The following is a 14,130-nucleotide window of genomic DNA, read 5'->3' as shown; positions in this document are numbered from 1 at the left end:
CTGGCATGTGGGACCTTCCCCACCCCCCCACCCCTCTGCTCCCCCTAGCCCGGGATCAAAGCCAAGACCCCTGCAGTGGAAGCATGGGGTCTTCACCACTGGGCTGCCAGGAAAGTCCCAAAGATCAGTATAACTGACATGGGTGTACTTTTGCATGTTCACACGTATCTTTATTTGTACTTGCCTATCCAACTACATTAATCTATGGATACCTCTTGTTTTATCTTCAGGACCCTGATGCCTATCAGTTGAACAGGAAATGAGGGGATCTTTTACCTTCATGGAGGGTGTAGGGATCTAGGCTCAGTTCTGCCCTTTCTAGCTGGAGCAGCTCAAGGTGGGGCCTCAGAAGTCTAGGGCACAGGTTTCGCAAACAAATGGCAAAGGGAGGGCAGGCCTCCCAGTCAGCCCGCTGGCTGTGTGGTCTCCTTGAGCACTGCTCAGCTGCTCAACATGGAGGTCGCCACTGTGTAGCGGAGGGGCTATCTGACTCTCTGCTCCTGGCAGACTGGAGATGCAGGAGACCCCAGTGGCCACCCTCATCTTTTGCAGGATGGCTTTGCCTTTTAACTTCTGAGTAAATAAAGTAGCTTCGCCACTAAAATGAGGGGTTTGATGTCACTTCTCTCTCTAAGGGGTCTTCTAGCATTGACATCCTGTGTGCAAAAGGTCAATCTTTAGCCACAGTAGGAATTACACCTTAGGCCAAGGGACGGTGGCCTGCTTTGGATCCTGAGAGCTTAAATGCTCATTCCAGACCATTTGGGAGAGATGGAAGGAAATGACAGCTGGCTTCTCTCTCTTAAGACCCCCATTCCTACTCCTTCCTTCTTCCCATTGCCTCAAAACCACTCGGCTCCCTCTGAAGGGATTGCCAGTGACAAATCCCTTTCTTTCACTTCCTACTCCACTACATTCTCAAAGTCAGGTTAGGGAAGTGTCAAGAAGTGAGCTAGATCTCTTCAAAGCACTTGGGACGCTCCTACTGACTACCTTTTAAGGACATTTTCTGGAACTTCAGTCTAGTGAGACTTAAGTTTGATCTTGACATTGATCTCTCCTCCTCTACCTCCCAATGGGCTTCTGGATAATTTTCAGGTATAATCCTGCTCAATTTAGCCATGAGCTCTCATCGTGCTGGTCAAGACTTACCCCATCTCCCCACACTACCCCCTACCCCAGCTCCTAAAGCAGACATTTTCAAAGTGTGGTTCTGAAGAATACTGCTTTAGAATCATTCGACAGATTTATTCAAAAGAAAGACTCCAGAGTCAGACCTATTGGATTAGAAGCTCAGTGGGGGTGGGGGAAGGCTAAGGAAACTGCACATTTAAACCAGCTTCTCTGGTGATTCCTACCCACCTGAAGTGGTGCTAGGAGCCAGTAATCTAAGGATACCCTTTAGCCAACATTGGTCATGGTGAAGACACACCATTCTGTCCATTTTCATTTCTGCCCAAGAAACGTTTCGTGAATGCCTCCCATATGCCAGGGACAGGCTTGACTCACATGCCTTTCACAAAGCTCTAGGACAAGTCACAGCACACTAGACTCTTTTCCTCAGGGAGGGTCATGGTATCAGACTTCTGACAAGCTTTGAATTCTTCTCTTTAGGATCCTGTTCATCTCTACCCCTATCTTGGGATAGCAAGATGCTGCAGAGAACTACAAATCTTGCTTAAGAAAAAAGACAACCCCACTTTTTATCCCTACAAGCAAGAGCCTTTCTGTCCTTTGGGACTATGGAGCCAAGAGTTTGCCTGTGCTCAAGCATCACTGGGCTTCCCAGGTGGCACTAGTGGTAAAGAACCCACCTGCCAGTGCAGGAGAAGTGGGTTTGATCCCTGGGTTGGGAAGATCCTTTGGAAGAGGGCATGGTAACCCACTCCAGTACTCTTGCCTGGAGAATCCCATGCTCAGAGGAGCCTGGGGGCTATGGTCCGTAGGGTTGCAAAGAGTCACACAGGATTGAAAGGACTTAGCAAGCACATAAGCATCTTAAAGGGATAACACAATGGGACTTGTGGAGAAGGATTGTAAGAGGCTTTTCAGGAACAACAGTAAACACACAGAAGACTAGACTGCTGAGCCTCCACTGCTCTGTCTGCAGAAAAGAAGCTGCTTGTTTGAATGGTAGAGAGAAAGGTAGTCCTGGGGGGTGGTTGGGGGTGACTGCTGTGGTAAGTAGGATGGAAGAGATTTCAAAGCATTCCTACATCAAACACAACCTGGCAGTCAGGCCCCTAGGCTGCCACCTCCTGCTGAGAACTCACAGCACCAGGACCCAGCAGGGCAAGTGACCCTTGGGAACAAGCAATAAAATCCTTAAGATGTTTCTTCTATACGCTGTGAACTTCTAGGAGACAAACTTTAAAGGTACTCAAAATATCCTATATTCATATCTTTATATACACAATTGCCCTAATAATACCTTCCAACATCTCCTTAGAAAATTATAGATTCAGATTTTCCTAGAGTAGATTTATGGCATAGCTAACATGTGTCAAAAATGAATCCCTTATTCCTTTGGTTTTAAAATATCTTTTTTCTTAGCCTAACCCTCCCCTAACAAAAAGTTCTTACACAGTAGGTCTTTGGGAAATGTTTATTGAATCTGAGTCTGAGATAACCAAACTCTTGACTTTCATCCTGAGCAAGTCAGAATAGCCCAGGAGTGGAGATGGCAACTCTGAGCCCCAAGGTGTAGTATATGCCAAAGGCTGGGAGAGTAAAGGGAGTAGAGAGAAGGATAAACAGAATATAGCTCTTTGCATGCAGTTGTCAGGGACCTGTTACTGGGTCTGAACAAATACTGAAAACCCCACCTACTTACTTTCACCCACAGTTGTTAAAATAACACACTTTTTAAAATCTAATTTTTAGATTATTAATTTTAGATGTCGTTTTCAGGACGTTTTCTTCCCTCAGCAAAGCTCAATCTCCCAAATTTCGCTTCAGGGAAATAGTATGTGCAGCTCATGGGTGCAACAAAGTCAGTGCTTAACTGCGACATGCAGGACCCAACCTTTGTTCTAAATGCTTAGCAGCAAAAACCTGGTCTTTGTTGAAATGACCGTTGCCAAGGCATCTAGGCTGGCTGTTTTTCCTGAAACCTTAGAGAAAAGGCAATTAATTTGATAGGTATGGGCCATATTTGCCAGACCATGGTTTTCTGTCCTCCACCTGGGTTGTAGAGGGCTGGAGGTCTTTCTCCAGAGAAGCTGACAAGGCAGCCCTTCCTTCTTGACCCTCTTGGGCCTCGGGACCTAGGAGCTGTGATCAGATGAGTACCATCTGAGACTGGGTCTTCTAGTTTTGAGACAGGAGTGTGAGAGCTGAGACATTATGCTGGTAAAAACTGGTAAAAATTGAAGTCTAGCCAGTGAGGGGTTAAGGGACATTGTGACCTATTGATACTTTTGCATTAAGGGTACAGAAGGAGGACAGTGAAGAAATGCCTATATATTTGAAGCCTGAGTTAGCTCCAAAGAGGTCTATTATTTCCCAGCCAAGGTGCTAGAGAAGAGCCTTAATTTTTTCTTTTAAAAAACTATTTAGAAAATAAAAACTATTTAGGACCTTTGCTGTGTGACTGGCTACAGGAGATAATTGAAGTAGCAATATCAAGCTTGAAGGGCTATTTTCCAGCCCAGAATTTTATTTCCCAGCGAAATCCAAGAACTTCAGCAGTGCAGGAATCCTAGACCTCTTCAGCTTTGTGCTCATTCCTTGGTGTCCACTCTCTACCTATCCCCTCCCCTCCTGGCTTAGCCTTCCCCCATCCTGGCTCAACTTCAGCCTCAGCACTGTGGTTAACACTTTCGGTGCCTCTCTGTTTATTCACAAGTTCACATACCTGTAGGGAACTGGCTCCCTGGACTGTAACCACTCCTATTTTCCAGACTTCCTCAGAGTGGAATTTTAGGCAAGGGCTCAATCGCTCTTTCATGACAAGTGGATCAGTAAAACAATAATAAAACCTCTGTCACCATAACTCAGAGGCTATAACAGATCAAGTTCTTAAAAGCACTTGAAAAAGCCAAGAGTAGGCTCTTTATTCACACAGAGTTTAGGAAACCACCCTCTTTCATTACTGCTGTGTGTAAATAACATCTACTTATTTATTTAGCTTGTTACTTTTCCTAGAGCCCTAAAGAAGGAAACATTAAAAGAAAAATGTTCAAGGAAGTTGGAAAGTTTGTCAGTGTAAAGCTTTGTAACTCTTCTACCCACCATTTCCTGTGCCAATTGCACTTTTATTTCCCGTCTCTCTACACTCAGTAAACAAAACCATATTATCAAGGGAAAGACGTGAGCCCATTAACATTGTGAGCCCTCAGATTTCACTCGCAAGAGACGACGCAGCACTTATCTGATGGAACAGAAGCTTTAATTGCTTAGAGGCACAAGCCTGTCCAAACCTCTGAGATCTGACGGGTCCCTGAGAAGCCTTTGCGCCCTGGAGCCAAAGTACCTCTAAAAAAGCGGGCGCAGCACGGGTGCGAGAGCCAACCTCCCAGAGAGGAACACAGCGAGCGACTCATCCCAACGGCAGATTCTGTCTTTTACAAACTAGTCCACGAGGATAATCTGCTAAACGTCCCACAGGCAGAAACTTTATCTTCTGTCCAAATCAAAATCCGCACTCTTAACACTCGCTTCTCATGCACCACAAATGGGAACAGTGGAAGAAGCTGCGAAGTAACGTGAAAATCTAGCCTAGAAGAAGCTTTTGTGCCGTCCCAACTACACAGCACCTACAGCATAAAATTTAGGTCTCCAAAATCGCGGGTGAGGGGAAAAGGAAAATTAAACGTCTACTCCAGGTTTGTGTGCTTAGTCGCTCAGTCGTGTCCGACTCTTTTCGACCCCATGGACTGTAACTCGGCAGGTTCCTCTGCCCATGCGGTTCTCCAAGCAAGAATACTGGAGTGGGTTGCTATGCCCTCCGCCAGGGGATCTGCCCAACCCGGGGATCGAACCCAGGTCTCACGCGATGGAGGCGGATTCTTTACCGTCTGAGCACCAGAGATATCACCAGTGCCAAGAATACTGAAAGCACATAGGGTTCAGATAAAAAGGGACGAGAAATCACTTTACCTTCCCTGGAGGAGGCTAGGAAGGGGTTCCGTAGGGCCTTTTAACCCTTCCCACACCGCGGCGCCCACCATCCACACTCAAGGGGCTAGCCACCCATGGTGTAGAACAGGCTCTCCCCCTCTCCATTCTCTCCTCTTCCCCCGAGCGGCCCTTCCTGCTTTTCTGCCCCTAACTTGTCCAATACCTGTCCGGGAAGCGGGCGTTTAGCGCTCAGGCTCCGCCCTTAGCCAAGCAGCCCCGGGGCCAGAGGCTGTCCCCTGGGCCGGGTTGGGGCGCGGGGCGGCGGCCTCCCGCCTGTTTGGCAAAGTTGGCGGCCCGGCAGGCGCGTGGAGCCGCGCGCCAGTCGGGACCCGGGCCGTGCGGGGACGGCGCCCATTGGCCGGCCGGCGCCACGTGGCCACCCCGCCTCTATATTAGGCCACTATTTACCTCCGGCTGGCTCGCCATGGCTCGGCGAGGGCAGGTCGACTAGACAGGGGAGGCGGAACGGCGCAGAGCGCGGCGGTCCTGCGGACCCCACACCCAGGCCCAGCCGGCGCCCTCCGGTGGGTGGGCCAGAACCATGAGCTCCTACCTCGACTACGTGTCGTGCGGCCGGGACGGCGGCGACTTGCTGAGCTTCGCGCCCAAGTTCTGTCGCGCCGACGCCCGGCCCATGGTCCTGCAGCCCGCCTTCCCCCTGGGCAGCGGCGACGGCGCGTTTGTTAGCTGCCTGCCCCTGGCCGCGGCGCGAGCGGTGCCCTCGCCCCCGGCCGCCCCGGCGCAGCCTCCCGGGCCTGCCGCGCCCGCGTACGCGCCGTGCCCCCTAGAGGGGGCCTACGAGCCAGGCGCCGCACCTGTCCAGGCCGGCGGCGAGGACTACTGCCTGCCGGGGTCTGCGCCCGCATACGATTTACCGTGCGCGCTCGGGCGGCCGGCAGACGACAGCGGGGCGCACGTCCATTACGCCACCTCGGCTGTCTTCTCTGGAGGCGGCTCCTTCCTCCTCAGTGGCCAAGTGGATTACGCGGCCTTCGGCGACCCGGGCCCCTTCTCGGCGTGTCTCAAAGAGCCGACCGACGGCCACTCTGGGGCCTTCCAGACCGCGTCCCCCGCTCCCGGCGTCTACCCCAAGTGTGCGTCCCCAGCCTCCGGCTTCCCTGCCGCCTTCAGCACGTTCGAGTGGATGAAAGTGAAGAGGAACGCTCCGAAGAAAAGTAAGTACTTGAGCCTTGGACGGACGGACGCGACTGGGGTTGGGGATCGAGCCTGCCCAGCGGAACTGAGCCGAGGGCGCGCTGCAGCGGTCCCTGTGGACGGCGGTTTGGGTCTTATGGGGAACACACGGCCCCAGGCGTTATTAAACCAGGCGAATTGCATTGAGCGTGCCCCGAATGCCAGGGGTTGAGAAAATTGCGGGAAGGAGCGCTCCGTGAAGCTTTTCTCTTGGCACAGCTGTGTTCGGAGACCCAGAAGGGCCGCTCAGTAACTCTGATTCTAGTGTGGCCCCAAAGCTCTCCCAAGTCGCGTCTCCGTGTCATCTCGCCACGCTGACGACGCCCTGTCTTTACGTTGCAGGCAAATTCGCGGAGTATGGAGCCGCCACCCCCTCCAGCGCGATCCGCACGAATTTCAGCACCAAGCAACTGACAGAACTGGAGAAGGAGTTTCATTTCAATAAGTACTTAACTCGGGCCCGACGCATCGAGATAGCCAACTCATTGCAACTGAATGACACCCAAGTCAAAATCTGGTTCCAGAACCGCAGGATGAAACAGAAGAAAAGGGAACGGGAAGGGCTTCTGCCCTCCGCCACCCCCGTGGCTTCCTTCCAGCTTCCCCTCTCAGGACCGAGCCCTGCCAAGTCTGGCAAGAACCCGGGGAGCCCCTCTCAGGCCCAGGAGCCATCCTGAGGTTTAGTCATGTCGCTGGCGAACTGTGGGCTGCAGAACTCTTGGGCCACCCCACCCCTCTCTGGACTTATTAGCTCAGTTTGGAATGGAGGTGGGCATGGTGGAAATAAGAGGGGTTTCACTCGGGAGAGGAAATATCTTGGTGGCTTCTGAGTTCCGGGCTGTGGGTGTACAGATGTTAATTTGAAGTCTCTGAAGCCACTCATCTGTGTATTGTGTCTTATCAGGGAAAAGGTGCCCAGCTGCCAGCCCAGCCCTACTGCTGTGTTGCCTAACTTATTCATATGCAGTTTCCCCTGCAGAGTGGCAGAGCATTCCTTGCTAACTGCCAACCCCCCGATGTGCTCAGAAGAGCATCTACCCAAGGTTTTATCTGGTTTTAATTTAAAAGACAAGGCTACATGTATTCAGCTTCTGATGACCAAAGCTAGTTATACTTAAGGCCTCCTTGGTGTATAAGCTGCTTCAACCCTGATCCTCACATTTGCACTACAGGTTTTTTCCCCCCCCTTAAAAAGCAGTTTCTACCTCTCCGGGTGCCTAAGTGAAGATACAATCTCTGTTTAGTTAGTAGCTGAACAAATGCACAGGGTGAGTAAAGACCCTGAACTATACCTTGACACCAGTTACTCAAACTTGAATGTAAATATATACAGTATGTATATTTTTTAAAAAGTTTGCTTGTAGTGAACTTACATATGGCATTTAATGTTAGCATGTAAATGGTTTGAACTTTTTTGGTAATAAAAATGACAGAATGTGCCACTTTCTGCTTTTCCTTATACTCCTTTATTTTGATGATCTTTCTTTAAAGCTGATTCAGTTTCTTCTATTTGGAATTCTGCTATGGAAATTTGTTAGGCTGGCAACTTTAAAAAACAACACTTCTTAAAGGCTGTATATGCAAACTAATTAGGGACAATTATCTGAGTAGTTTAAGGGAGGAAAACACCTAACTCTGCTCAATATACCAAGTAACTATAGAAGTATTTCCTTACCTTGAGTGCCCAAGTTTTATGGTGAATATGTGGACTGCACATTAAGTTTAGATGTCCACTGTGGGGATGATGTATAGCTAAGGAGACACTGAAGAGACGTTGCCTTTTCCTTTTATCTTATGCTTTCACAAAAGGAAGAAGAAAGACAACTTGAAGACTTTGTTAGTTGGTCAGTGTTCTCTGAGAAAGGCAGCTGCACGTCAAAAAGTCTCAGTGGCTGAATTCCCATTTTCAAAGTCAAGAATTACAGAGGAGGCTGGGAGAGGCCAGTACAGTAGTTAAGCTTTCCACTTCCTGTAACCCAGACTTTGTGTTTAAACTTATAAGAACATAGAGGTACCTTTATGTGTGGTTTTTTTTAATGATATATTTTCAAATGAATTTTTTTGAAGGCGCACCCCAGGCACAAAATAATTCGAAAGTTGCCAAGAAGGTATGTGATTTAAAAAAAGCCTCTAACCTTATTTCCATCCAGCCCCCCAGTTCCCACCTGAAAGCATCCATGGTTGAGCAGGCTTTTATGTAACCAAACACAATATTACTTGGAAAACTCTGGTGTTAATACACAAAAACAAGCAGATACTTGGGACAGTTGTGTGGGGAGAAGGGGCAGTTCATTTTCCTCACTTCATAAGTTATAGACATATCTAAATTCTCTATCAAGTTTCACTGAAAGGCTTAAAGGCCCACAATAATCCAGCTAAGAGCATCAGCTCTCCTTTTAGCTGAATTTCTAGATTCTAGTGTAGTACTTCAATCCAATAATTCAGAAGTCCAATAATTGTGGAGAAATACTTTCTCTATAAAACAATAGTGTCATTGTCTTAGAAAATTGAAATGACACTTAAATTCCTGTCCATTGGACCCAAAGTTTGATGGAGTTGAAGAAATAAAATGATCAACTCTAACAAACTCAGGCGATTATGGGGAAAAGATACCATTTATAAAGCAGGTCTATCAATATTATTCTTATGTTTTACCATCTGCCCATCACTAACCTGATGCTAATCAGATCTTGTTTGAGATAACAGTCCCCCTCTGAGCTCTGTAGCAATTTGAAAGTACTTGTTAAAGAGTTGTGATCTGCTTGCCCACAGCTACTTCGGGGCTTCCCCTGCAGTGGTCAATGTTTCTTTTTTGATAAGCATTCAAATGCACACCTAAACAAAAAAATAGCAACACACTTGGTCATTTCCTTAATTTACCACCCTTTTCTCTGAGAAAATAATGCTTTTCCTTTTGAAGCTACTAGTAGCACTTAGCCCTGATGGATGTCTTTCCTGATGAAGGTGGCTATTTTGACATACATATAATGCTGTTCTATGAATCAGGCCAATATTAGCTATTTTTTGACTAACCCCAGGGATCTTTAAAAGCTTTCTTAATGCAGATCGCTATACAGCTATATTCAGTATGAGGAAGAGTCCTGGCTGGAGATCGGGACGAACTAGGTGACCTCTGGAGGTCCCTTCCAGCAATGAAAATGCTACAAAAACAACTCAGTGACTTCTGCTGATTTTAATTTAGGCCTATCACTGGAAGAAAGAGACTTCAATTCTGAGAAAGCAAATGCCATCCCTAGGTTTACAGTGATACTGTTTATACAGGAAAAGTGAATTTTAAACATTATTAAATATATCTTGTCAGTGGAGATACCACTATGCGGATGTTTGTAGGGCATTCCTCTTCCATTTATTTAGAGCCTTGTGGTATTTTGAGTCAGATCTTCCATGAAGTGTTATGGTTACTACACAAACTATGAAACTGCTAAAACAATCCATGTCATTTCTATTTTATAAGATTTTGAACTAAATATGCAAATTTCTCTTCTAGCAACTCGTTACAAGAATGAATACACAGTGGACAGCTCTATCTGTTATATAATTAACTATTCAATGTTCCTTTGTCTTCACAGAATGACTATGTGTCTATTTTTCTGGATTCAGGATAGCTGGGAGTGAGGAAGAAGAAATAAAGCATTTAATAACAAAACTTTCCATTACTGCACTTGACTACTAGAAACAAAGGACTTGCTGATGTGCAAACGTAAAGCAATGTCACCTAGATCCTCAAAAGATTAATTGTATGTGATTTATTCTGCCTCAATCTTATATAAAGTGAGGCCCAAGACCAGACGAGGTTATGTCCAATTACCATGTTATCAGAAAAAAGGAGCAGGCTCAGGAGAATTGCACAAACTCTGAAGTTCTTAATTATTTCTTATGGCCAAACAAATGCTCTATATTTGCCGAATATTGAATTTGAAAACCTCAGGACCTAATCAGTTTCAGAGAGATGTTTAGTTTGATCATAGACCTCTCACTGAGAAAAATGTCCATTGTTAAAACTTTATTTGTGGTTTTAAAGTGAAACCAAGCTGGACATATATCACAAATAATGATAAATCTCCATGTTGATAGGAATCAGGATTTCCATGGCTTTAAATTCTATAGCATATTTCTGGGGCATGAACATGCAACAAATATACAAAACAGTTTTGTTTAAGATCTCACTTATAACTGCTTCTTAAGTTATATGTTATGAAGAAATATAATTTCAATAGAAGTGTTTAAATTCAAGCCAAATGGAAAGAAATCCTAAACATCGGTATGAAAAGATCTTTTGCTTAGATTGCAAAGATTTAAACATTATATTTTCTAATAGTCTTATTGATATATCTAACAAATATAAAAGATGGCCAAAGGGTGGTCACTTGGACTTGTAATAACCAATAAAGCAGATCACTGACATCTTCAAGGAATTTCTAGAGGGCTCTAAACTATTTAGTACATCCCATTCTTAGGGGTGAATGCAGCCATGAAATTAAAAGACGCTTACTCCTTGGAAGAAAAGTTATGACCAACCTAGATAGCATATTCAAAAGCAGAGACATTACTTTGCCAACAAAGGTCCATCTAGTCAAGGCTATGGTTTTCCCTGTGGTCATGTATGGATGTGAGAGTTGAACTGTGAAGAAGCCTAAGCACTGAAGAATTGATGCTTTTGAACTGTGGTGTTGGAGAAGACTCTTGAGAGTCCCTTTGCAAGGAGATCCAACCAGTCCATTCTGAAGGAGATCAGTCCTGGGTGTTCTTTGGAAGGAATGATGCTAAAGCTGAAACTCTAGTACTTTGGCCACCTAATGCGAAAAGTTGACTCATTGGAAAAGACTGTGATGCTGGGAGGGATTGGGTGCAGGAGGAGAAGGGGACGACAGAGGATGAGATGGCTGATGGCATCACTGACTCGTTGGATGTGAGTTTGAGTGAACTCCGGGAGTTGGTGATGGACACGAGGCCTGGCGTGCTGCGATTCATGGGGTCGCAAAGAGTTGGACACGACTGAGTGACTGAACTGAACTGAACTGAACTGACTGATTCTTAGGGGTTTTGTACAGCCTAAACTACAGTTTGAGGGAATATCTTTGAGGAAAAAAAAAAACTCTCAAAATCATAAGTGCAAAATTGTTGGAGCACTTCCCTAGAACTTATAGGGTCCAAGTTAGTGAAGTTTACATTTCTTTGGGTTCACCTCTGTTCCTTCCTGAAAGATTTCTCTATTCCCACTACCCAGCCATCACTTGTAAGATGAGACCAATAATTGCTTTTAACACTAGATAGATAGTGAAGTTGCTCAGTCGTGTCCGACTCTTTGTGACCCCATGGACAGTAGCCAACCAGGCTCTTCTGTCCATGTGATTTTCCAGGCAATAATACTGGAGTGGGTTGCCATTTCCTTCTCCAGGGGATCTTCCCGACCCAGGAATCGAACCTGGGTCTCCCACATTGTAGGCAGACCCTTTACCGTCTGAGCCACCAGGGAAGTCCAAGGTGGCTCAGATGGTAAAGAGCCCACCTGCAAAGCAGGAGACCCAGATGAAGATCCCATGGAGAAGGGCATGGCAAGCCACTCCAGTATTCTTGCCTGAAGAATCTCGTGGATAGAAGAGCCTAGTGGGTTACAGTCCATAGGGTTGCACAGTCAGACATGATTGAAGCAACTTAGCATGCACACACACATGTGCTAAATAATAATTGCGTATTAACACTAATTGTGTTTCCTGATTAAAAGGGAAAATAACTTCCCTGGTCTCAGTTTATCCAATAAAACAAAGAGGGTTGGTTTGGATGATCATTCTGTTTTCTTATCAAGTATCCTTCCATATTTCTTTATTCTGCTGGCTATTACTGAAGAGTTTATTTAGCAATAATGAAACTGTATGAATATTATCAACAAGAGACACTGTTGAAGTAATATCTGAGGTCTTATAAAATTAACCTATGGAGTTTTAGGATGTGTATGTGTGTGGTGTGAGTGAGTTGGGTAATGTTTCTCATGGTGTTGACTTGATGAACAAAAAAGTTAACAATGAACAATGGTGATAGCCCCCTTCCTGGAAGTTACATTCTCCCTTTGAACAGATAAATTAGGGTCTACTAAGAAACTTTTCAAATAAGTGTCAGGGTTTCACATTCTCAGTCTCCTAGTTCTTAATTCTGAATTTCTTCGTTTCAGAATAAAGAAGTAATCTTGAATTTCTCTTTTTTTCAAAATAAAAAAATTTTTTTATTTGGCTGTGCTGAGTCTCAGTTGCACCATGTGGGATCTTTAGTAGTGGCATTGTTCAGTCACTCGGTTGTGTCTGACTCTTTGAGACCCCTTGGACTGCAGCATGTCAGGCATCCCTGTCCTTCACCATCTCCCAGAGCTTGCTGAAACTCATGTCCATTGAGTCGATGATGCCATCCAACCATCTCATCCTCTGTTGTCCACTTATTCTCCTGCCTTCAATCTTTCCCAGCTTCAGGGTCTTTTCTAATGAATTGGCTCTACCTACTTGGGGGCCAAAGTATTGGAGCTTCAGCTTCAGTCCTTCCAATGAATATTCAGGATTGATTTCCTTTAGGATTGACTGGTTTGATCTCCTTGCAGTCCAAGGGACTCTCAGGAGTCTTCTCCAACACAATAGTTCAAAAGCATGTGAACTCTTAGTTGTGGCATATGGGATCTAGCTCCCCAACCAGGGATGGTTGGCCCCCTGCATTGGGAGTATGGAGTCTTCACCACTGGACCACCAAGGAAGTCCTGAATTTCTCTTCTTTTAAGATTTGTGGGACTCCTAAGTAAATGCTCTGTTATGTTGAAGACAAGAGATACAGAGAACCAGCTCACTCCTGCTTTCTATCAGTCACCAAATTCTGTCCATTTTTTCTACATAGGCTGCATCATCCTTCATTCATCTGTGCAGTGGACGCCTTCCTCATCTCCTTACGTCTCGCTTCCTTGGTCAATCCATTTTAAAGCCACGTCTTCACCATATTATTCCACTTTTAAATTCTTGATAGCTCCTGGTTGGTTGCCAGTGGGAGAAACACAAACATCTTTAACCTGAGACTCAAGTACCCTCAACATCTCTATTCATCCATGTTAATCTCACACCATTGCGTGCCACAAAAACTTCACCGCAGGTAGTATGATCCGTTCATTCTTTCCCCAAGGCAATTTAAGCTTTTCTGCCTCTGAACCGTTTCTCATGCTATTCCTCTCTCTTGTAATTACATCCTACCTTCTCTTTGCCTATCCTACTTCATCCTCTATGCCACAGCTCAAGTCCTATCCCCTCTGTAGAATCTTTTGCCCTATCCAAGTGTAAAGCAAGCTCCTCTGAGCTTGTGCAGCATTTATTGCTTGTATTACTCCTTTAGCACTAACAATCTCCTGCTATTTTATGAGCTCTCTCTCATTCAGTCTCCCTTTCTTTCTCCCTCTCCCTTTCTGCCACTGTCTCCCTTCCCCTCTGCCCTCACTGGTCTGTCTCTATACTATTTGCTGAAAGTTAAATGCAGTTTTCTCACATGCTAGTAAAGTAATGCTCAAAATTCTCCAAGCCAGGCTTCAGCAATACGTGAACCATGAACTTCCTGATGTTCAAGCTGGTTTTAGAAAAGGCAGAGGAACAAGAGATTAAATTGCCAACATCCACTGGATCATGGAAAAAGTAAGAGAGTTCCAGAAAAACATCTATTTCTGCTTTATTGACTATGCCAAAGTCTTTGACTGTGTGGATCACAATAAACTGTGGAAAATTCTGAAAGAGATGGGAATACCAGACCACCTGACCTGTCTCTTGAGAAATCTGT

At 45.6% G+C, this 14,130-nt stretch overlaps 1 protein-coding gene across 1 annotated transcript; it reads left to right on the top strand.

Annotated features, from left to right (window-relative positions):
• Positions 1 to 5,662: 5,662 nt before the first annotated feature.
• On the top strand, positions 5,663 to 6,992 carry HOXD1 (homeobox D1). Its single transcript, XM_068969475.1, has 2 exons — positions 5,663 to 6,296; positions 6,658 to 6,992. The coding sequence occupies exons 1-2, from the start codon at positions 5,663 to 5,665 to the stop codon at positions 6,990 to 6,992; spliced, it is 969 nt and encodes a 322-aa protein (XP_068825576.1).
• The last annotated feature ends 7,138 nt before the right edge of the window (positions 6,993 to 14,130 follow it).

The sequence above is a fragment of the Capricornis sumatraensis genome, chromosome 3 (genome assembly GCF_032405125.1).
Source record: "Capricornis sumatraensis isolate serow.1 chromosome 3, serow.2, whole genome shotgun sequence".
Lineage (NCBI taxonomy): Eukaryota > Metazoa > Chordata > Mammalia > Artiodactyla > Bovidae > Capricornis > Capricornis sumatraensis.
The sequence above is the reverse complement of the archived record's forward strand: the minus strand, read 5'-3'. Positions and strand labels throughout refer to the sequence as shown.